The sequence below is a fragment of the Balaenoptera physalus genome (assembly GCF_965194825.1).
Source record: "Balaenoptera physalus genome assembly, chromosome: 13".
Taxonomy (NCBI): Eukaryota; Metazoa; Chordata; class Mammalia; order Artiodactyla; family Balaenopteridae; genus Balaenoptera; species Balaenoptera physalus.
The window spans coordinates 100863405-100887629 of NC_138892.1; the positions used below are offsets into that span (position 1 = coordinate 100863405).

The 24225-nt window shown below is 42.5% G+C and overlaps 1 protein-coding gene across 1 annotated transcript in view; it reads right to left on the reverse strand.

The window, feature by feature from the left end:
• The window catches only part of A2ML1 (alpha-2-macroglobulin like 1), a 42875-nt gene that overhangs the window by 12866 nt on the left and 5784 nt on the right, over positions 1-24225 (reverse strand). Inside the window, exons 5-26 of the mRNA XM_082420158.1 lie at positions 20647-20667; positions 19768-19927; positions 18744-18828; positions 18123-18249; positions 17505-17619; positions 17063-17172; positions 15890-16057; positions 14139-14366; positions 11556-11616; positions 11163-11308; positions 10553-10702; positions 9766-9960; positions 8391-8481; positions 7633-7744; positions 6786-7014; positions 6492-6618; positions 5234-5355; positions 4618-4669; positions 4172-4255; positions 2591-2767; positions 2352-2433; positions 1835-1991 (exon numbers count right to left, since the gene is read on the reverse strand). Coding sequence (XP_082276284.1) covers positions 1835-1991; positions 2352-2433; positions 2591-2767; positions 4172-4255; positions 4618-4669; positions 5234-5355; positions 6492-6618; positions 6786-7014; positions 7633-7744; positions 8391-8481; positions 9766-9960; positions 10553-10702; positions 11163-11308; positions 11556-11616; positions 14139-14366; positions 15890-16057; positions 17063-17172; positions 17505-17619; positions 18123-18249; positions 18744-18828; positions 19768-19927; positions 20647-20667 — 2799 coding nt within the window. The remainder of the gene's footprint in view (positions 1-1834; positions 1992-2351; positions 2434-2590; positions 2768-4171; positions 4256-4617; positions 4670-5233; positions 5356-6491; positions 6619-6785; positions 7015-7632; positions 7745-8390; positions 8482-9765; positions 9961-10552; positions 10703-11162; positions 11309-11555; positions 11617-14138; positions 14367-15889; positions 16058-17062; positions 17173-17504; positions 17620-18122; positions 18250-18743; positions 18829-19767; positions 19928-20646; positions 20668-24225) is intronic.

A 24225-nucleotide genomic window follows, 5' to 3' on the forward strand; every position in this document is an offset into this window, starting at 1 on the left:
GCTTCCCTGGTGGCACAGTGGTTAAGAATCCGCCTGCCAATGCAGGGGACAAGGGTTCGAGCCCTGGTCCGGGAAGATCCCACATGTCGCGGAGCAACTAAGCCCGTGCACCACAACTACTCAGCCTGCACTCTAGAGCCCGCGAGCCACAACTACTGAGCCCACGAGCCACAACTACTGAAGCCACGCACCTAGAGCCCGTGCTCCGCAACAAGAGAAGCCACCGCAATGAGAAGCCCGAGCACCACAACGAAGAGCAGCCCCCGCTCGCCGCAACTAGAGAAAGCCCGCGCACAGCAACAAAGTCCCAACACAGTCAACAAAATAAAATAATAAAATAAATAAATGTATAAAAAAAAATACACAACTAATAAGCTGGGTTTAACTCTGGAGCTCCCGGTAAGGACCGAACCACCAAGCTTGACAACATAAATGATGGGTTTCTTGAGAGACTGGCTGGCTCTGGTAAGATAGGAGGAAGAAAAACCTCTAGGATCTTGTTCTAGTCACGTCCTGGCTTGTACTACTCCCCCGTATGGGGGACACTGGGAAGATCCTGCATAAGGAACACCAATGAATCATATAGAGATTTGGTTTTCAATGCTCAAGATTTTTTTTAATTGAATTTTTTTTTTTTTTCCGGCTGCAACGCACGGCATGCGGGATCTTAGTTCCCAGACCAGGGATTGAACCCATGCCCCCTGCAGTGGAAGCGCAGAGTCCTAACCACCGGACCTCCAGGGAAGTCCCAGTGCTCAAGATTTTTAATCCAGGTCCTGGAATAGCAATAATGATTCCTCTAGGAAAGTTGGTACAGTCTTTCTCTCACTCGGTCTGTTCTGAATTGAACAAGCTGCCCGCACCCCGACACCTTGCCCTGTGTTGGGAAAGGTCAGGCAGTGCAGTGAATGGGCAGGAACAGTGCCTCTGGAGTCCAAGTGCTGTGGTTCAAATTACAGTCCTGCCGCCCACTAGCATTCACCTCAGGCAATTTACTTAACCCCTGCACCTAGTTTCTTCATCTGTAAAATGGAATTAATAATGATATGCCAGTGCTTAGCATGTTGATTTGTTGTAAACATTAAATATGAATATCAGATAGAGTACTTAGTGCCTGCCAGGGAGTAAACCCCTTACAAAAGACACTGAGCTGTCTAGGAGTCCCCACCAGAGGAAATGGCTTTGCTTCAGACTTAGGGAAATAGGAAAAGGCTCAGAGATCTTCTAGTCCAGTGGTTCTCAAACTTTAGCAAGTATCAGGGTCACCCAGAGGGCTTGTTAAAACACAGTTGCTGCCCTTACTCCCAGAGTTCCTCAGAGTAGGTCTGGGGTGAGAGCTGGAATTTGTATTTCTTTTTTTTTTTTTAAGATTTTTTTGATTTTTTAAAAAAAGATTTTTAAAGTCTTTATTGAATTTGTTACAATATTGCTTCTGTTTTATATTTTGTTTTTTTAGCCGCAAGGCATGTGGGATCTTAGGTCCCCGACCAGGGATAGAACCCACACCCGCTGCACTGGAAGGCGAAGTCTTAAACACTTGGACCACCAGGGACGTCCCTGGAACTTGCATTTCAAACAAGTTCTCAGGTGGTGCCGACGCTGCTGATCTGGGGACCATACTTTGAGAACCATATTCTAGTACATATTCTCATTTTACAGATGTGGAAGCTGAATGCTCAGACTGGTTACGAATATTGACCGAGGTCACCCAGAGCCAGGCCTGAGACCTGAAGAACTGACTCTCAGGCCGGTGCTCTCTTGATTCTGCTCACTCAGAGGTACAAGTTCCTCCCAGACACAGTAGTGGGCTGTGGGCCCCTGGGCAGGTCCGCACCTTCATAGCTGTGTGGAAGAGCTCTCCCACGTTGGCATAGCAGCCATCGGAGAGCTGGTTTCCTGCCATCCACATGAGAGCATCCTGGATGTTCTTGTCATCAATGAAGATGAGTTTCTGAGCCTGGCCAAAGCATTTGGTGACAAAGGCTGTCAGCCTGTATGGGTAAAGAGGGAAATGTGGCATGACGGTGGATTTCCAGGGGAGGGTGCAATAGTTCTACAGTTTATTCTGTTGAATGGTTCCAGAAGGGAAGTTGAGGAAACATAATGCCATAGGAAGCTTGGAAAAGGGAGGCATTAATTGGCATTCATGGGGACAAGAGCTGGGAGGTACAAGGTCAGAGAGAAGGGTAAGGTGCTTGACCATACATGAAGCTGAAATAAACAGTATTAAAGTGGTAGAGGATAGAAAGCAAGAAGGAATGGGGTTAAGGGGAGAGGTAGAGGAATAATTCCAGAGGGTTCAGGAATTATGCTCTGGGGTACAGAACTCATGGGGAACTGGACAACATTACCATGTGTTTCCATTTTCATCGTCCTCCCCAAAGGCACTGTAGGAGCCGGTGCTGTGTTTGTACATCAGCTCCCTCTGGTACCCTGGGAAGCCAGATGTGGTTTTAGATGACAGTGATAACTTCAAAAAACACCCCCATGGCCTTCAAGGATGAGGGACACTTCAGGGGCTGAACTTCCCTGAGTCTTATCACCGATCATAGGCGCTAGACAAGGTGTCCAAGAGTGAACACCAACTCACCCAGCTTCAGGAAATCCACTGCTCGAGACCTGATTTCCTCAGTCAGCATCCCTGTCGTCTCCAGGTACTGCAAGACGTAAATGATGGGAGCGAACAAGACCATGTTCTGCTCCCCACAGCCATTTGGCATCTGCACCAGACTGTCTAGGTTCTTCAGGGCTGTGCCCATGATGTCCCCTGGGATCCAAAAGGAGAGGGAAGGAAGGTGGTGGCAGAAGAAGGAACCCTTAAGAGTTATTATCATACATTTAACAAACACGTATTCACTATCATTTAGGGAGTCTCTACTCTGTGACCTGGGGGGCAAGAGCCTCCACCTCGAAGAGCCCATAGTCGGGGGGGCAAACAGTTACAATACATTGCAATGCTAATTTATTATAAGCAAGTATAACATATATAATATCAGGTATGTACAAGGTGCTGGAGTACACAGAGAGGTATGTAGGCCACCTGAGGGCGTTCATGGCTTTCAAGAAGCTGATGAGGTTTGTAATAAAACCTGCAATGCTTAGTCTCAATCTCTAAGTGCCTCCACTGCATATAAATACATCACCCTCCAAATCACCAAGTCTCTCCCAAGCACACACACACTCCTGATACGCTTTTCCTCGTTATGTCTCTTGACCCCTCCATACACTTCACAAGCCAGTAAGCCTGACATAAGTGACTCATGAACATCTGCATTTTAGTCATTGAGTTCAACTCAAATGTGCAAATATGTACTGAAAGTCAACTGCAGGAACTGTACTAAGAACAAAAATGAAAAAGACGTGGCCCTTGTCCTCAAGGATCCCTCAATGCAGTGTGGAAGACAGACAGAGACAGTGAGCTATAATACAGTGAGGTGAGTGCTATTCCAGAGGTATGAATCAAATACAGCCAAAACGGAGACATTTTCACCTGGAAGGGATCTGGGTAGGGGGTTAGAGTACAGAAAGAACCTAACATGTACAGGCCTTCTACTATGGGCTAGATATTGTGCTGGGAAATTTATTATATTTAATCTTTACACCAATCCTGAAAGGTAGGTTATTATCACTGTCTTACAGAAGGGAAAAGAAGGATCGAAATTGTTCATTAACTTATCCAAGGTCACATGGCTATTAAATGGCAGAACTGGGATCCTAAGCCAGTTCGATACAACTTTCAAGCTCATGTTTTTCTATTTGCTCCCTCTCCTTGCCTAAAGAAGTGGCATGTCCTATGTAAATATGGTTGAATCTTCCCAAAACCGTATTCAAATATATGAAGTCCTCATTTTTAAATGGTTCCTGCAAACATTTCGTCTCCCCTCCACCCAATTTATAGACCTAAACCTAAATACATATCAAGCTTCAACGACCTTTAACTTCCTCCTGCCCAGACTCTTTTCTGTTTTTAACCAGAGTATACGTCTGTCTAATCCCATCTGCACTGCACAGGCTGTATTTGCCCACTTTGTAAAATAAGCTCTTCTTCCTTCATCACTTCTAATCTACCATACCTTCCTCCAGATAGGGCCATAGGCCTCAACCCATGCCACACCTTGGCAGCCTCTGGCCCCATTTTTCCTTTTGGAGCCAAGAATCTCTGGTTGCTTACCCAGAACAGAAACATAAGCCTTGGCTGAATCACGAACAACATCCACAGGGACCTCCAGGGAGATGGATTCTGAAGCCACTTTTCCTATGAGGGGCAGAGAAAAGGTAAGACAATAAAAGGTGGAAATAGTGGGGGTTCTCACGCCCAAACCACAGAAAAACTTGCCATAATCCAGGGTTTTCTGTACCCAGTGCTTTCCGTGGGTTGGAGGTAGATTTTTTTACCCTATTCACAGTGGTCTTTGCTGAAAATAAATTCCAGCGAGAGCCATAATTGTGCTGTACATTTTCTCTTCTTCATCCTGCCTTTCAGCTACTTGGCCCCATTGGGAATGGCACCCCTAGACTCTCCTATTTCTTCTTGTCCTGTATATTCCTCCTTTTGCCTAAGAAGACCTCCTGTTGCTAAGGGAATTCTCACACCAACCCCTCTCTGTGTTCACCCACCTTTGGAGCACAACAGTGAGCTGTGTGTCTTCTCCACAAGGACTCCTTCCGGCTGACATGGAGAGAGACAAGGATGGGTGAAAAAACATAGATGAGTATCAGGGCAGGTGGCACTGAAGGAATAGGAAGGGGAAGGGAAATGGGGAGAAGAGGCCCTGCCTGTGCTCCAGGGCTTCACTCAGAACTGGAGAGAACAGAGCTTCTCTTTGACATTCAGAAGGACTCCATTTCAACCCAGGGAGGGGCCTCTCAGTAAAATTCTTTCTGGGCTAGAGCTAAGGATAAGTTTAGGAAACTTCTAAGAGACAGGATTGACAATGGGGTTCATGATGACAGGAAGCAGCGAATGATGACATTAGGGATTTTCTTAGGAGAAACTAACATTCATTGAGTGTCTACAAAGTAACAGGTACTGTATTAGGTACTTCCATAGACCATCAGTATGGGTTAAGCAAGTAGTTAAGGGCAGAAGGGGGTCAGGGAAGGATAAAGGTGAGCTGCCTGATTGGAGTTGGAGTAAGACTGCTGCAAGAGACTGACATGGTTAGACACACACTGAACATCCCTGGCTTGGTTGCTGCCTCTACCTCTGAAGCTAGGCCTGCAGGAAACTCACCTTGACCAGAACTGGTTTGATGAGTGTGTCACTCTGGCCCTTTTCTGGAACAAACCCCTTCTGGTCCCCACAGAGTTCATTGCTGTCCAGAATCTTAGTGCTCATAGTGAAGTTTACATGACCTGAGAAGAAAGAGGGCAAAAGGAAGACATCAGCCTTATTGGCAGAGGTACCAATGAGGTCTCTTCCCCTCTAGATTAGTGCTTCTTAAACTTAATGGCATACAAATCACCTGCGGCTCTTGTCTGTTACAATACAAACTCTATTTCAGTAGATCTGAGGTGGAGCCCACATTCTGCGGTAGGTGGCCTCTAAGGGACCCCAGTGATCCCTGCCTCCTGATATTTACACTGTTGTGTAATCCCCTCTTCGTGCCTGTGGGCTGGATTTAGTGATTCGCTTCTAATGGAGAGGATAGGGCAGAAGCAATGAGATGTCACGGCTGAGCTTAGGTTATAAAAAACACTGCAGCTTCTGTCTCAGGTGCACTCTTCCTCTCAAGCCACGAACTCTGGAGGAAGCCAGCTGTCATGTCATGAGGCAGCCCAGTGGGGAGATTCATGTGATGGGAAACTGAAGGAGGCCACTAGCCAACACCTGAGGTCAAGAACTGCAGCCTTCAGTCTAACAGTCCATGAGGATCAAAGGCTTTGGAATGAGCTTGGACGTGGGTTCTCTCCTGGGCAAGTCTTTGGATGAGAACACAGCCCTGGCTGAACTTCATGAGAGACCTTGGGCAAGAGGCATCCAGCTACACTGCACAAATTACTGACCCACAGAAACTGTGTGATAATAAATGTTTGTTCTTTTAAGCTGCTAAATTTTAGGGTAATTTGTTAAGCAGCAGTAGATAACTAATACACCAAAAGACTGTACTTTGAGTTGCAAGGACTTAATCCAAGAGCAAATGACATCTCATAGGATTATTGTGATGATTAAATGAGTTAATTCATGTAAAACAGTTAGGACAGTGCCTGGCCCATAGCCCATAGTAAGTATTTGACTAGTAACATTATCTCTTGTCCTGGCGTAAATATTAAAATCTCCCTCTTTCACTCTCAAAATAGTCCAGTGTGGATAATGTTTTGGTCATCTATCAAAGAATATTCGCTTATTTTTTTATAACATAGAATTAGGAGGGAGAAAAATAGAGGCAAATACAAAGAGGAAAGAGAAAACAAAGCAAATACAGTAGAGGAAAGGGTAGAGTTCTCAGTCTCTGTGCTTTCCTTGCCCATCTGCCACTTCCTTCTCTTACCCAGTTTGACAGCTGTGATATTCCAGTGATAGGATTTTGATTCATCAGCACAGAGACAGCTGGAGGCCTGAGAGTCTGTCCCTGGTTCCACCTGGTACTCCTCTGATTTAGCCAGCTTAGTCTGAACCTGAAGAGGATATTTGAGTGATAAAGGGTCGGAGTAAAGGAGACAATACACAGAGGTTTAGGAAAATATGGGGGCAGAGACACCGACATCTCATTTCTTTCTCGGGGAAAATTGGTATGCTTCCAGTTTAGGGACTGACACCTGCTTCTTGCATCCCCAGCTCTTACCCTGATGCACTCCTTCAGATAATTGAAGATGGTGGCAGTAAGACGAAAGGATTCTCCGCGAACTACCGAGTAAGGGAGAGTCAGATCAACGAAGAATGGCTTGAAGGCAGTCAGTCCAACAGTGGGTGAAAGACCAAAGCCTCTGGACTGGGAAGTGCAAAAAGTCATGGCCTTCCATGTGGTGATGGTATCAGGAACTGTGACGTGGACAGACTCCTTCCCTGAGTTACTGTGAGAATACAAGAACCCAGGTGAAGCAGACAGCAGGAGAAAGGCATTTGGGAATTAAGCTACAAATTTGTCTGCAGAAGTGAATATTTCGTTGCTGTTGTGCGTGGGGGAAAAAGCAAAAAGGCAATCGAAATGGTGGCCCACATGAATCTCAGAGTGTGAATCTTCGAGTGAGGATGTACAAGTATGGGAGAAGGTGGGGTGTCTGAGGATGTGAGGAGAGGGAGTATGTGTGGGTGGGCATCTGTGTGCAAACATATCTGTAAGAGAGCCCAGTGCCCTCTGAATCGGTGAGAATATGCCTTCTTAGGGTTTGTCAAAACGAGCGGGTAAGCAGTGGGCAAGAACCAAACTCATGTCAAGATGTGCCTTTCCGTTTGCGTGGCCCTGCAGTGAGAATGCACTGTCTGCACTGAGCAAATGTGAAGACGTGTGAATTTGTTTTGAGTGATTGTATATAACTGTTTAAGAATCCAGGGAAAGAAACACGTGCTCATATCCCCATTAAACCTTCTTGGCTTGAGACTTAGGTTCATTAGAAATTATCTGAGTCTGAGTTCTCTGCTGAATCTACACTGTATATATAATTTTGTTATACCTTTTAGGCATCACTTACCCAACAGGAAACAGATCCCAGAGCCAAGTCTCCGGGAAGTACTGGCGAACCTGAGAATCCTCTGGCTGACTTAAAGTTCCCATCCGAGGCACTGCAATATTTTCATAGATTTCTAAGGAGACCAAGAACAAGGGAAAAAGCAGAAGACTTATGTCATGTGATAAACTGAGGTGGAGAGAAAACCAGCAAGAAATTCAGAGGGAAGCAGAGAACATCCAGTCTGAGATGAGGACAACTAGTGAGCCTGCGCTCTAGAGCCCGAGAGCCACAACTACGGAGCCCTCGTGCCACAACTAATGGAGCCCGCACACCTAGAGCCCGTGCTCCGCAACAAGAGAAGCCACCTCAACGAAGAGTAGCCCCCGCTCGCCGCAAATAGAGAAAGCCCATGAGCAGCAATGAAGACCCAACGCAGCCAAAAATAAAAAGATAAATAAATTAATTAGTTTTTTTGAAAAAAAGAGAGAGATGAGGAGGAAGGACCACTGAGGAACTGACTGGTCATGAGACTATCAGGGGAAATGACAGACACGGACGTCTGGCCAGGGAATGAGTAGATAAGGGCTTCAGGCTTCAAAAGCCCTCCCCAGAGACAGAGAGAGAGTGAGATCCTAGGGAAACTGCCTTCATCTATAACCCACAATCCATTATCATTCTGGCTACTGGCTCAGTGCAAGAATAGGAGGCAAAGAGGGACCTTTCAGAGTTCCATGATGCTAAATATCTCAGTGAATCTGCAAGCCACAGAGGCAGCTTACCTCCCATTGCAGTGCTGTGTTCTGAAAGTTCGTAGCTGCAGTCTATTGGCTTCTTGACTTTGGCGTTGGACAGTATTTTCAGGCCCACCTCCTGATAGGCACCAAAGGGACCAGAGAAGGAAGAGTTAAGGGGGTCCTCTCCCTTACTACAAGGGCTACAGCCTAGAAATTTCACCCTCAAAGGGTTAAACCAACACATTCATTGCCTATTAATTGCGAGACCAATACCCAGCCACCAAGACTGGTTCACTTCTATTCCAGCTAGTGTGAAAGCTTTTCAATTAAACTTATCTCATTGTGTTTATATATAGATAGATAGATAGATGTATTATGCATATGTATATACACACATATACATACGTTTTTGCAAAATGATCACCACAATAAGTCTAGTTAACATCCATTACCATATATAATTACAAAAAATTTTCTTCTTGTGATGAGGACTTTTAAGATCTATTCGCTAGCAACTTTCAAATATGCTATACAGTAGCACTAACTATAGTCACTATGCTGTACATTACATTCCCCAGACTTACGTATTTTATAACTGGAAGTTTGTACCTTGTGACTACCTTCACCCATTTTACCCCCTCCACCTCCCACCTCTAGCAACTACCCATCTATTCTCTGTATCTGTGAGCTTGTTTCGTTGCTGTTGTTTTTGTTGTTGTTAGGTTCCACACATAAGTGAGATCAAACGATATTTGTCTTTCTCTGTCTGACTTATTTCACTTAGCATAATGCCCTCAAGGTCCATCCAGGTTGTTGCAAATGGCAAGATTTTATTCTTTTTTTTGGCCGATCAGTAGTATTCCACTTATTTCATCGTTCAATATGTTTAATACTTCTTCCAAATATTAGTCACTGTATCCTTATTATTTGATTTGGACTGAACTTTCTAAGGGCAGAGACCATATCAGCTCAATCAATTCAACAAAAATATATTGAGCGTTATGAAGGATCAGGCATTATAGAGAATACAAAGATGAACAAGACCCACTTCCTGACCTCAGAGACCTCCTGGTCAGATGTGGGCCAAAGCATCCCAAACTTCTGTGGATAAAATAGGTGCAGTAGCTTTCATAATAGAGACTTCTGGTCTACCTTTCTTCATTTTTTTCCTTCTTGGCTGATCCCATGGAAGTCAATGTTTGGAGACCCCAGAGAGAGGACTAGTGTATAGCCTCAGACAGTAGGTGACTTCTACAAGCATGAGGACCAAGTGAGGCTGCCTTACCCATCAGGAGTTTCTTTCACGATTTTGCCCCTGCCAGTGCCCATATGACTCTGCCTGCTTTATTAGATGTGAGCTTTCCTTTCCCCCTCCCACCACAATTGTTTCTATGAGAACAAAATGGGTAAGAACATCTACCTTGAAAAAACGGAAAACATCTGTGCTTTCAGGGAACCAAGGCCTCCACATGGTAGAACGCCTGCGCCAACGCTCCTCGGGCACTGCATCAGTGAGGGGCGGGGGAAAGTCCCATGGGGCAGGCCCTGGACACTCATCATATTCATCCACCTGATAGGGGTAGTGACCGTACCAGAATGGGAACATACTATAGACCTGAGAAAAGACAGAAAAGGAAATAAATTTTTTTTTTCTTAAGAAAATAAAATATTGACATAGTGAAATCAGTTGAGAAACTTCTCTCAGATTCTGATTCTGGTGGCACAGTTTACTGCTCTTGTATTATTTCTCTTCATTATTCCAGAATTTCTTCCATCATAACCCCTTCCTCTAGTTCATCTTTTTTCATAATCTGTCACCCTTATCTCCTATTTCATCTTTCCCGGTACTGACCGCTGTGACCGTATTAACCGTGTCCTTCTCATATCATCATTTCTTTCTCTTTTTTTTTTTTTTTTTCCCTTTGGCCATGCCGCATGGCTTGCGGGATCTTAGTTCCCTGACCAGGGATTGAACCCGGGCCCACGGCAGTGAAAACACAGAGTCCTAACCACTGGACTGCCAGGGAAGTCCCCATATCATCATTTCTACCTTCATTTCCATACCAGCTTTGCTACCACCTTGTGGAGATGCAATATTTCCCTGAGACTCTCTTTCCCACTGCCTGGAATCCATCTCTTAATTCTGATGCGGTCAGTCTGTCTTCTCTGTTGACTCCCTCTTGCCACCATGTCAGCAGACCACTCACGGAGCTGTTGCTCAGCTCGCTCTCTGGTCTAAGCAGCAAGACGCTCTCATCCACGGCCCGGATCGCACACAGGGACTGGGGAGCTGCCTGCAGCTGCAGGTCCACATCTGCTCCTGGAAGCTGCTGGGAAGGTGAGAAGCCAAGGGAAACCTGGGGAAGAGAAAAGGATAATGTGGGGATCAGGTCAGCCTGGAGAGGAGGAGAAACAGTCATCACCCATATGCCCTAAGTACGGTCCCCAGCCCACTCCTTCATTTTTATACTGATTTTTCTTTGTAAAGTATTGCCCTTTAGGAACAGGGTCTTGTAATACAATTGGAAAAACTAAGCAGCACGGTAGAATAATGTAGAAAGTTTCAAAGACAGAAAGTAGAAAGAAAGAGAATTTGTGGAATAGCTATACAGAACGTGTGACTTCCCAGCATGACCTTTTAAAAGAAGCGGGAGAGCTAGAGAGTTCAACAAACCATGCAAAAGATAGAGAACATGATATCCAGCTTCAATATTAACTCCTTCTTTCCCCGCCCCTGCCTTATCTCCAACCCCAGCATACACAGGCTCTCTCTCTATGTCCAGACATTTCCTTCACCCTCTTCAACTGCCATTTTACCTGATTGTCAAAGCACATCTCCACTGAGAACTGAATTTTGTCTGCTATAACACCTCCACCGGGAAAAATGGCATACATCACCAGGGAAGGATCAGGGGCTAGTCTGGAGTTGAAGGTCAATGAGAGGGAGAAGGAGCCTTCCAGTCCTGAAAGGGAAGAGGGGATATTCAGGAATGGGAGTACACACTCACCTACCAATGACATCCAACCCTGTGTTTGCATTTCTTCCTGAGCCAGCTGCAGGCCTCATGGTGCAGGTTGCTTCACACTATCCTATTCTTCTGTGGTTACTGTTATGGTCTGTTCTCATTGCTCTTACTCTTGCTTCTAGTATAAGAACTATTTCTTGGAAATGTAAAGTTTAAGTCTTCCAAGAGATGCATGAACACTCACCTTCCCTCTTAGACTTCAGGTGTTTCTGCCCCTCCATCTCCAAATTCCCTTTCCCTATTAACTAAGGAAGAGAAAAAGAAGTCATCAACAACATAGAAGTTAGAGGAGTTTAGCCTTGGCCCAATCCCTGCATCTCTCCGTAAGGAGAGGCTCCTTTCGTAGTTCTGGAGCCCAGGTCAGTACTTCATGGAGCATCCTTCCGCTTGTCAAATGTTGGATGGTACCAAGAGCCCTGATGACTCTTCCTCCAGTTGGAGGTCTGCGAGAACCACGGGGTGGGTGGGAGGAGACAAAGGCCACCGCTGCCTCGGAGCCAGAGAGAATAGACAGCTGACACCATTTCTTGAAGATCTCTAAGTTTTATTCTTTTATAATCCTTGTAACATAAAGTCTACTAAAATCCATCCTTGCAACCTTTTATTTAAAAAAAATTTTTTTTATTGAAGTGTAGTTGATTTACTATGTCGGGCCAATCTCTGCTGTGCAGCAAAGTGACTCAGTTATACACATACAGACATTCTTTTTTTATATTCTTTTCCATTATGGTTCATCGCAGGAGATTAGATATAGTTCCCTATGCTCTACAGTAGGACCTTGTTGTTTATCCATTCTAAATGTAATAGTGTGCATCTACCAGCCCCAAACTCCCAGTCCATCCCTCTGCCTCCCCCCTCTCCTTGGCAACCACAAGTCTGATCTCTATGTCTGTGAGTCTGTTTCTGTTTCTTACAACCTTTTAAAAATTATCACTCAATTGAAAATTCGGTGGAGGGTAAAGGGGTTGGGGATAAATTAGGAGTTTGGGACTAACATATACACACTACTATATATAAAATAAATAAACTGGGGCTTCCCTGGTGGCGCAGTGGTTGAGAATCTGCCTGCTAATGCAGGGGACACGGGTTCGAGCCCTGGTCTGGGAAGATCCCACATGCCGCAGAGCAGCTAGGCCCGTGAGCCGCAATTACTGAGCCTGCGCGTCTGGAGCCTGTGCTCCGCAACAAGAGAGGCCGCGATAGTGAGAGGCCCGCGCACCGTGATGAAGAGTGGCCCCCGCTTGCCACAACTAGAGAAAGCCCTAGCACAGAAACGAAGACCCAACATAGCAATCAATCAATCAATCAATTAATCAATAAAAAAAAATAAATCTTTAAATAACCAACAAGTACATATTGCATAGCACAGAGCACTATAAATATTTTGTAATAACCTATAAGGGAAAAGAATCTGAAAAAGAATTTATATATATACAAATTATATATATATATATATACATATATATATACATATATATATATATATATGTATATATATATATATATATATATATAACTGAATCACTTTGCTGTACACCTGAAACTAACACAACACTGTAAATCAACTATACATCAATAAAAAATTTTTTTTAAAAATTCAGTGGAAATGAGTATACCTTGAAATTGTCTTGAGTCCTTCTGACATTTGACTCTCTGGAGGAGAAATCTCTTTTTAACTCTCCCTTCCTCTTCACTCTCCCTTGAAACTGAATTCACTGAGATGGTTTCTAAGCAGGCAGGCATCTCAGGCTCCAGTCAAGGGCCCTATGGCCAGTTTCTCACACTGATCAGTCCCAACTCCACTTTTCTCCTAGGCCTCGCCACACTTCTGTCCCGAAGACAGTACACGTATTATCATTCTGCCTTATTATTTCCCACCTACCTCTCCTCATTCTGTTATTTAGGATGATTGTTTTAACTTGATGAAGACACTGGAATGATTCAGGGGGAGAAATTCTCTCAGAGACTTTAAGGAGATGATAAGGGAATAAAGAGACTCTGGACCATCAAACCCAAAGTTCACCTGAGTCTAAGTTCCTCACGATCATCAAGATGACCAGTAAAACTGCTTACCTTTATATTTCTTTCAGGTTACAAGTTGTGACTTTATTTCCCCAGCAGAGCTGCTATCAATGTTAATTTTTAACCCTATGTCATCTATTTAAAAATACTGACCAATGAAACACAGAATGAAATTTATTCTGAGTCCCCATCCCCTCCTCATCCTCCCTCCTACCCATCCACCAGGCTCCCTTTCAGCCCTGGTCAGCAACATTGTCTCATTTATTCCTAGTTTTATTTCCCCACACAATTTCCCTGGACTCCTATTCAAAATCTCTTTATTCCCCATTTCCCCCCACCTTTTATACCTATATTAACACAGTAGCCACTGGCCACAGGTGACTACTGGAGCCCGTGAAATGTAACTAGTCCAAACTCCTTTAAGTATAAAATACATACTTTGAGTTTCAAAGATTTGCAATGCAGCTGAAACACAGAATGTAAAATATCTATTAATAATTTTTTATGTTGACTTCATGTGGAAATGATCATATGTTGGATATACTAGGTTAGACAAACTATATTTTAAAAGTTAGTTTCCTCTGTTCTTTTAATTTTTTTATGGTGGCTTCTAAAAATTTAGAAATTACCTACGTGGCTTGCATTATATCTCTATCCAGACTGTCTGTTCACCCCGTCTAGCTCACTGTCTTTATTCCCTTTCCTTCCCAACACACTCTCACCCATCCCCATTTCCCAGTCTCACATAGTAGGAGAAGATGACTTCCTGGTCAGGTTCCACATCAGCTGGATCGATGTAATAATCCACCAGCACTTCCTGGGGCCGGCCACATTCCAAGATGCCATTTGGCCGCTGGAGGCCAAGGAAGCTGTGAGTTGTGTTGTAGAAGGGCTGCAGGTACAGGTAGGCATTTTCATAGTAATGAGACATTCTTTCTGGACTATATGCCATTTCTTCCAATTGGAACCTGCCCTGAGAAAGAGAGAGAGAGAAAAAAAGGCCTTAAAATTCATGTACCCCAACCGTATTGACCCCATGGACTTGTTATGATTCTCAAATCTGTACTGCCTAAGAGTGGCATGTAGATATTTCACTAGAGGTTCAACCAAGAATATTTGAGGAGTCCATAATAGTGGTTATACGCAGCAGCATGTTGATACAAAGGGGAGTAAAATAAGGGCTGAATTATAGTTATCAGGAAATAGGAAATTGTGGATGATATACCTTCACAGACTGATGCAGGGAAGAGATAACTATGACTAAGAAATTAAAGGATATATCTCAGAGGTAAGAAAACTAGGTATAGAGGATAATAATCAGTTCTAAGTGGAGTGATCGAATGATGCCTAGAGTACAGAAATAGGTAAATTAGCCACAGCAGAAATAATACGTATTTGCTTGAGTAGTGTAGCTGGATGATTGCATTAAAGGCTTCAATTCTTCATCCCTCCCCATAGCAACATCCTTTTTTATAGGTTTTTTTCCTTAATTTTATTTATTGTATTTGGTTGCACCAGGTCTTAGTTGGGGCAAGCAGGCTCCTTAGTTGAGGCATGCGTGCTCCTTAGTTGCGGCCGGCGGGCTCCTTAGTTGTGGCATTCGAACTCTTAGTTGAAGCGTGCATGTGGGATCTAGTTCCATGACCAGGGATCGAACCCAGCCTCCCTGCATTGGGAGCGCAGAGTCTGAACTGCCGCACCACCAGGGAAGTCCACTTTACCAAGTGTGCCCTTTTAGTCTAACTGTGGACCTACCATGTGACTTGTTTTTGGGAATGGGTGTTAGCACACACAAGATAAGTAGAGGCTTAGAAAAGCCCTTGCACGTCTGCTTTTGCTCTTGCATGTCTGCTTTTGCTCTTGCATCTCTTCACTGCCATGGGAATATACCTGGGCTAGCTCGGTGGATCGTGAGATGTGTGGAGCGCCAGCCTACAGTCAGCTGACCCACAGACATAAGGAAGTCCACCAAGATCGGTAGAGCTGCCCTTCTGTCTACCCAGCTACAGGAGCAATAAACGCTTCCTGTTGTGTACACTAAAGTTCTGTAGTTGTCTGCTAAGCAGTAGTGTGTGGCAATTGATAACTGATACAAGTAACCTTCCCTATAAGTTATGCAAAACCTAGAATTCTCTTCTTTGTTATTTTAATGAGTAACAGAAAGAGGGAAAAGGGGAATAGGAGGAAGAAGATGACTCTGAACCACTTTTTCCTCCCTAATCTGATTTCAAATAAAGGATCAGACAGAGATGGAGTTAAGTTATAAAATGAATTAGTAGAAATAGCAATTTTTATCTGAAGGTCATTTATTTGATTGGTATTAAAAATGGGATCTAAGAAAAACTTTTTGTCAACTGAAGGGCAGGATTGGTGAATGGGGGAGATGGAATTCCCCAGGGGTGGTGGGTGGTGGTGTAGTGGGGGGAAAAGGAAAATTTTGACGTTTTCCTTCAGGGAGGTCTTCCTTGCTGGAAAGCTGGACCTCCCAGTGCTTACCTCCAGAGAAATGTCTTTCCTGTCCCAATTAACCGTGTCCAGCTTGAAGGGAGCAAGACCTTCGTCGTCAGTAGTTAGGGTCTGCTTGATGGTTTCATTTTTGTCACCAATCACCAGAAACACTGAATGATGCTTGAGGGGGGAGCCATCATGGCCCCTAACTCTTATCTGAGGGGTGAAGGTCATTAGGGCATTAGAGTCAGGTTTAGTGTAAGTTTGAAACTGTAAGAATACATTTCAGGAAAGAGTCCAGAGAAAGGTAAATGTGATTCAGGGGTTGGAAAGTAGGATCTATGAGGAACTGAGAAACACACAGAAGTAGCTTGGCCTGGAGCAGAAGTAGATTTGCCACATGGCTTATCAAGCGTCAGGGCCCTTCATTTGCATACACCCCTGCCAAGGCTCTGTACATTTTTTTTGCTTTCATTTTCCTACAGAGAGTCCCCTTCCACTCCTAAATTGTATAATCCTTAGGCTCTAAGAAAGTCCACATCTACTCTTGGTCTAGAGAAAAGATGACTAAGGAATAAATGGATCTAAATATGTACAACATTCTTGTGTTCAGCAGTTGTTTGGGAAGTGAAGAAAGCTAAGCTGGAGAGAGGGGTAGATTGCTAGGAATCAGCAAGAAAACACTACCAATTTTTAAATCGCTAAAAACAATGCTTAAGGAGCTATAAATGGCTCTCTGTCACAGGAAGCTTGATATTAACCTTGCCTAGATGCAGAAGCTCAGACTAGATGATCTCTCCAGATAACCTGCAGCTCTAAAATTCAAAGATTTAAACATGAGAATGTGAACCCCTGGCATTAGGAAGGGCACTGAAGTCACATTAATATTCAAGGCACATCTCATATGAGATTAAGGACACACAGTGCAAGGAGTTAAGCACATACTCGAGAGGCAGGTTGCCTGGCTTTGATCATAGTTAACACTTATGAGCTTATGACCTTGGGAAAATCACTTCACCTCTCTGTGCCTCAGCCTCCTTATTTGTAAAATAGGGCCAATAAGAGTGCCTAACTCAGGATTGTTGTAAAGATTAAACAAGTGAATACACATAAAGTACTTCGAACAATGCTAAGTTAGCTATTATTACATGTGTACAGGAAGGAGGTGACAGTGGATGGTTAAGCATTTTTTGGTCTGTGCAGAGACAAGTTTTAACATACCTTTCCACTGAAGGGGAAATTAGGGTAATAATAATCACTGGTGTCTTCAAATGTCATTGATTCCGTTTGTGCAGAAATGAAGATATCCCGAGTGGTATTGGCTTCCACTCCTGCAGAGGGAAACCAGATGTATGATGATCTAAAAACCTGATATCCTCACCTTCATGTTTAACATAAAATCCCTGAAAGGATGGTGTCACTGGAAGTAGGGAGCTGAATATATTTCTGGCCAAAGATCCAAACCAACTCCTCCTCCCCAAACTTTTGGAGAAACAGGGAGTGGATGGCAGAGGGAATCTGGCACTTCCCTTTGACTGAACTAGGAACAGAGTCCCTTCCAAACAGCGATGAGGGTGGGTCTTGAGTCCTCTGAGTAGGTCTGTCTCTGGGACAGCTCTTTCCCTTTCTCTTTTCTTAATGAACCAAGGAGCATCTCACTTACCTGTCCCTTCCTCCACGATAGTAGCCACGATATTGATGTCCTGGTGGTAAGAATGCCCAGTGAGGCTGAAGGTAGACATGGCCACAGAAGCTGAGACGCATCCTGCTTTGTCAGTCTAGTGACACAGTCAGAGAGAGAGAGAGGGAGAGAGAGAGGATGAATAACCTAATCTTTACTTCCATTTCATGATGGAAGAAATTTCCATTTCTTCCTGTAGAAGAAAATAATTTCTCATCTCTATACTTTCATTTCTCCATTTTTAAGATAGAAACCCCATCCCATAACATGAAGTATACACCCACACATATATAATCATAAAGCAACTTGGAAGTTCTAAGATATGAGGAGAAAAGAACCCACTTCAGAACAGGAAAATTTTATCTCCCAACGGTTTAGGTTAATTTCTTGATTCCAAGGCAGATTCTAAAAGGCTTTATCTTTTGTGGGGATAAAAAAAGACTGCCTGGTTCTTTGGAACTGGGATAATAACCATGTGAAATTCTTCCTACTTTGGGTTTTTGTTTGTTTGTTTGTTTTTAACCACTTTTCTATATTGGTGCTTACTTACTCTTTAGGACATAGGAATTAAGGTTCCTTTTCTACATCCCATTTACTCACCTTTCCAGAGATATTCTTGCATCTGTCAGGTAGGTGTTCCTCTTCTGGCTCTCGATACCAGTAATTATATGCCTTTTGACACACTGATACCTTCACTGCCCCTAGCACAGGCTTTCCATAGGTGTACCTAACCCAGAAAAGCATGAGGAGTCAGAGTTGGGCAATTCTACTTACGATCCAACCCTCCTCCCCCAAACAACACTTTTCCTTCTCTCTCACATTCCCACCTCTGGAAGTACTCTGACAGTCCTAGCCTTCTCCAGCTCTCATTCACATCCCTGCTTTGCTCAAAACCTTAGAGTATTGCCATTTCACAATAAATACCATCCAAAGGACAACAATAGTGTCTTTCTTTTTCCTTACTCCTATTTCCCCATGGGATTCAATATTGTGCTCTGTGCAAAGGAGACACTAAATCAGTCATGCTGGCTGAGAGAGCAGTGGAAAGTAAGGACAGAAGCACAATTAGAACATGCGTTCTTGCAGAACTCGTGACTCTGGACTACATAAAGCATCCCAAGGTTTAGCTGCTACCTCCACAATCCCTCTTTCCATAACACTCCCTCACAACATCTCTCAATATAGCTTTAATCCTCACTGGATCCAGAGCTTTATTCTTACCGACAGCAAATTTTCACTAAGAAAGAGTCTTCTACCATTGATAACTGTTTGGGTTCCACCACTTCCAACTTAAACTTAGGCAGCACTGGAGAGAGATGGAAAACAAAGAGGAAGAAGGTTTGACCATATAGGTAGTGGTCAAAAAGGTAGTTTAAAGTAGAGGGGTATAAAGCAGTGATAATTAATTAGCTAGTTAAATTAACGGGGCATTATTAAGGTAAAATGCTCCTGAAGTTATTAGCCGGTTTAGCACTAAAATGAATAAATAATCCCTCTGGGTTTTTTTTGTTTCTAGGTAAGAAGTGGATTTATTTAGAGAGAAACACACTCCACAGATAGAGTGTGGCCCATCTCAGAAGGGGAGAGGCCCAAGAATATGGGCAGTTAGTTTTTATGGGCTGGGTAATTTCATAGGCTAATGAGTGGGAGGATTATTCCAACTATTTTGGGGAAGGGGCAGAGATTTCCAGGAATTGGGCCACTGTCCACTTTTTGATCTCTGATGGTCAGCCTCGGAACTGTCATGGCTCTGGTGGGTGTGCCACTTAGCTTATGCTAATGTATTACAATGAGCGTATAAGGAGGCTCAAGGTCCACTGGAAGTCAAATCTTCTGCCATCTTGGACCTAGTTCCATAGTAGATTTTACTTGACCTTTGCTGATTTTGACACAAGATTATGTCCGGGCTTCCCTGGTGGCGCAGTGGTTGGGAGTCTGCCTGCCAGTGCGGGGGACACGGGTTCGAGCCCTGTTCTGGGAGGATCCCACATGCCGCGGAGCAACAAGGCCCGTGAGCCACAACTACTGAGCCTGCACGTCTGGAGCCTGTGCTCCGCAACTAGAGAGGCCGCGATAGTGAGAGGCCCACGCACCGCGATGAAGAGTGGCCCCACTCGCCGCAACTGGAGAAAGCCCTCGCACAGAAACGAAGACCCAACACAGCCAAAAATAAATAAAATAAAATAAATTAAAAAATAAAAAAAGATTATGTCCATCACTTTGACCTACTAAGTCTCCCACCTACCATATTCTTCCACACTGAAGGTGCCAAAGGTCTTGCCATCTGCCACGGCCACACTGTAGGTGCCCAGCGTCGCCTCTGGTGCCAGTTGGAAGGACAGATCTACAATGCCTTCCTTGGGCACCACGTTCAGCCACTGTGCAATCCTATTGTTGTTTGGATCCTGTGTCCATTAAAAAGAAATCCCATGACGTGCCTGCCTCTTTGATTCCCACCCTGCACTGCAGAAAGCATGTAAAGAAGCAAAAAGAACCTAAAGAATCCCACCCATTGCTCATGACCCCCATGGTCTGTGTCCAGGAAGAAAAGGGCCCTTGTGGATTCAAACGATCAGACTGAGTCCTTTAAAATGTTATCATGTTTCATAAAGTGGGATTTAGGATGCCCTTTACAAAGAGTGATTATTCTTGGTCCTTAAGTGGGGCAATGCTGAGGGGACTGATTGTAAGATACCTGAATGATAGGTAATTTGACAGAAAAATGGAGGGGAAGCTGTGAGGAATTTCACCTTCTTAATACTTCTCACAGGTATTCTTGTCATGTTCAATGGTTGAGTGTCTGTGATAATAGCCAACCCAAAGACTAAGAGTACAGAACCAACCCTCGTTGGATTGACACAGTGCAGAGAAGGTACAGGCATCAGAGTAGGAAGGTTCATCACTATAGAGGTTGGTGTCCTTATTTACAGAGGTTTAACACTGAGAGGGGCAGGGTGGGCAGAGGCAAGAGAACAGGCACAGCTTAGGCGGGATTGCAGGTACTTTGTGCTGGTGCAGAGTCTCAGGCTCTGGGCCAAGATCTCAGAGTCGTTGCTGACTTCAAGCTTTAGCACCAACCACCTTCTCCACAACTGACAGAAAAGAAAAAGAAACTTCTACTTACTTGCAGTTCCACAATGGTGTACTGAAAAGGAAAACCAGATAATATGGGTTAAAGAAGAACTATCAATAAGGATAGGCTTGCTGAAAGCAAAAAGTTCACGAAGGTCTCTTTCTTTCTCTGTTGCCCACTCCTTCCTTTCTAAATGTCTCTTTTGTGCCCTGGTAAGAGTAACAGTGGGGCAAAGGCTTATTGGCTGGGGGAGGAGAAGGAAGAGCTTTCCTAAAGGGATTGCCAGTCTCCAAAAAATTTGAAGAAATGGAACTTCAGACCCTCAGCATCCATCAGTGCTCTGTGACTGAGCTCTTCCACAACATGCCCTAAGAAAAAATATTAGTATCTGGAGGCTCCACCATGTTTAAACCTCTTCTTGGTAGCTGACGTTCTCCTGGCCTCCTCCTCCACTTTCTGAATGCCAGTGGGCAGGAACCTTTCAAGCACTGCAAAATAATTTCTTTTAAAAAAAATGTTTAAAAGAGCTCCATCAAAGGATCATGTACCATTTCCTCAGGCAAATGGATATTAAAACCACTAAGTTTAACTGGAGAATGAGTCATTGTGCTAGTTGTCAAAGTGTCACCCCAAAATTACTTGCTAATTTCAAAAAAAAGGACACACCTTATCATTGGAGAAATTAGGCTGTCATCACCTTAACTAAGTAATCAAACTCACCATCACTAATAACGGGACAACCTGACATTATGTGCCTCCAGAGATGTATTTGAGGTTCACAGCATTACCTATTTTTCTTTCACCAAATATTTTTACCGAAAGTTTAGCTTAAACCTAATAAGACTTCAGAGCTACTTCCAGAAGATAAAGGAACAAGTTCTATTACACAGTAAGGAAATAATCAGGCAAATCAAGAATATCAAATATTCCATAAGACAACTAGGCTTCCTCAAAAGTCAATATCATATTCCAGAATGGGGACATTCTATAAGTCATCTAGCCTGATCTCTCTCTCACTCTCTCTCTCAAAAAAAAAGTCAATCTAATATGAAAATAAGGGGGATTTGTTTCGATTAAGAGAAATTTTTAAAATGTAACAATCAAATGTAATGCATGAATTTGATCAGATCATAGTTTGGAAAAAAAAAACTCAGTTATTTGGAAAAATTAGAACTGAACATTAAGTGATATTAAATAATTATTGTTAATTTTCTAAGGTGTTATAATAATATGATGATTATTTAAGATACACTTTTAAAAGATGCAGGCACCTAAATAAATAAAGCAAATATTAACAGACATAAAGGGAGGAATTGACAGTAACACAATAATAGTAGGGGACTTTAACACCCCATGTACATCAATGGACAGGTCATCCAGAAAGACACTCAGTAGGGAAACACTGGCTTTAAATGACTTATTAGACCAAATGAACATATATATGTTCATATATATATGAACATATATATATATATATATTTATATATATAATATAATATAGAACATTCTATCCAAAAGCAGCCAAATACACATTCTTTTCAAGAGCACATTGAACATTATAGCATGATAGACACATGATAGGCCAGAAAAAGAATCTCAATAAATTTAAGAAAACTGAAATCATATCAAGTATCTTTTTCAACCATGACACTATGAGACTAAAAATCAACTACAAGAAAAAAACAACAAAAAACATAAACCCATGGAGGCTAACCAACAGGTTATTAGACAACCAATGGATCACTGAAAAAAATCAAAAAATAAAATACTTGGAGACAAACAAAACCAAAAACACAATGATACAAAATCTATGGGATGCAGCAAAAGCAATTCTAAGAGGGAAGTTTATAGTAACACAAGCCTACCTCAGGAAATAAGAAAAATCTCAAAAAAAACCCACAACCTAACCTTACATCTAAAGGAACTAGAAAAGAAGAACAAACAGAACCCAAACTTAGTGGAAGGAAATTATAAAGATCAGAGCAGAAATAAATGAAATAGAGGCAAAAAAAAAAAAAAAAAAATAGAAAAGATCAATGAAACTAAGAGCTGATTCCTCAAAAAAGATAAACAAATTGATAAGCCTTTAGCCAGACTCATCAAGAAAAAAAAGAGAGGGCCCAAATTAATAAAACCAAAAATGAAAAAGGAGAAGTGACAATCAACACCACAGAAATACAAAGGTTTGTAAGAGATTACCATGAATAATCACCCATCAATAAAATGGACAACCTAGAAGAAATGGACAAATTTCTAGAACTGTACAATCTCCCAAGACTAAACTGGAAGAAATAGAAAATATGAACAGACCAATTATCATTAATAAAATTGAATCAGTAATTTAAAAAAAACTCCCAACACACAGAAGTCCAGGACCAGATGGCTTCACAGATGACTTCTATCAAACATTTAGAGAAGAGTTCTCAAACTATTCCAAAAAATTGCAGAGGAAGGAATGCTTTACAACTTATTCTATGAGGTCAGCATCACCCTGATACCAAAACCAGACAAAGATATCACAAAAAAAGAAAATTAAAGGCCAATATCACTGATGAACATGGATGCAAAAATCTTCAGTAAAATGTTAGCAAGCCAAATCCAACAGTACATTAAAAAGATCATACAACATGATCAAGTGGAATTTATCCTAAGGATGCAAGGATGATTCAATACCCAAATCAATCAATGTGAAACACCAAACAAATTGAAGAATAAAAATCACGTGACCATCTCAATAGACACATAAAAAGCTTTTGACAAGATTAAACATCCATTTATAATTAAAACAAAAACTCTCAACAAAGTGGGTATAGAGGGAACATACCTCAACATAATAAAGGCCATATATGACAAGCCCACAGCTAACATCATACTCAACAGTGAAAAGCTGAAAGCACTTCCTCTAAGATCAGGAACAAGATAGTGATTCCCACTCTCAAAACTTTTATTCAACATAGAATTGGAAGTCCTAGTCACAGCAATCAGACAAGAAAAAGTAATAAAAGGAATCCAAATCAGAAAGCAAGAAGTAAAACTGTCATTGTTTATAGACAGCATGATACTATACATAGAAAATCCTAAAGATGCCACCAAAAAAATAACTAAAACTCACCAATAAATTTGGTAAGGTTACAGATACAAAATTAATATACAGAAATCTGTTTCATTTCTATACACTATCAGAAAGAGAAATTAAGAAAATGATCCCAATTACAATCACATCAAAAAGAATAAAATACCTAGGAATAAATCTGAGGACGTAAAAGACCAGTACTCAGAAAACTATAAGACACTGATGAAAGAAATTGAAGATGATACAAACAATGGAAAGATATAACATGTTCGTGGATTGGAAGAATTAATATTGTTAAAATGACCATACTACCCAAGGCAATCTACAGACTCAATGCAATCCCTATCAAAATACCAATGGCATTTTTCACAGAACTAGAATAAATAATTCTAAAATTTGTATGGAAACACAATAGATGCCAAATAGCCAAAGCAATCTTGAGAAAGAAGAACAAAGCTGCAGGCATCATGCTCCCTGATTTCAAACTATACTACAAACCTATAGTAATCAAAATGGTATGGTACTGGCACAAAACCAGATACATAGATCAATGGAAT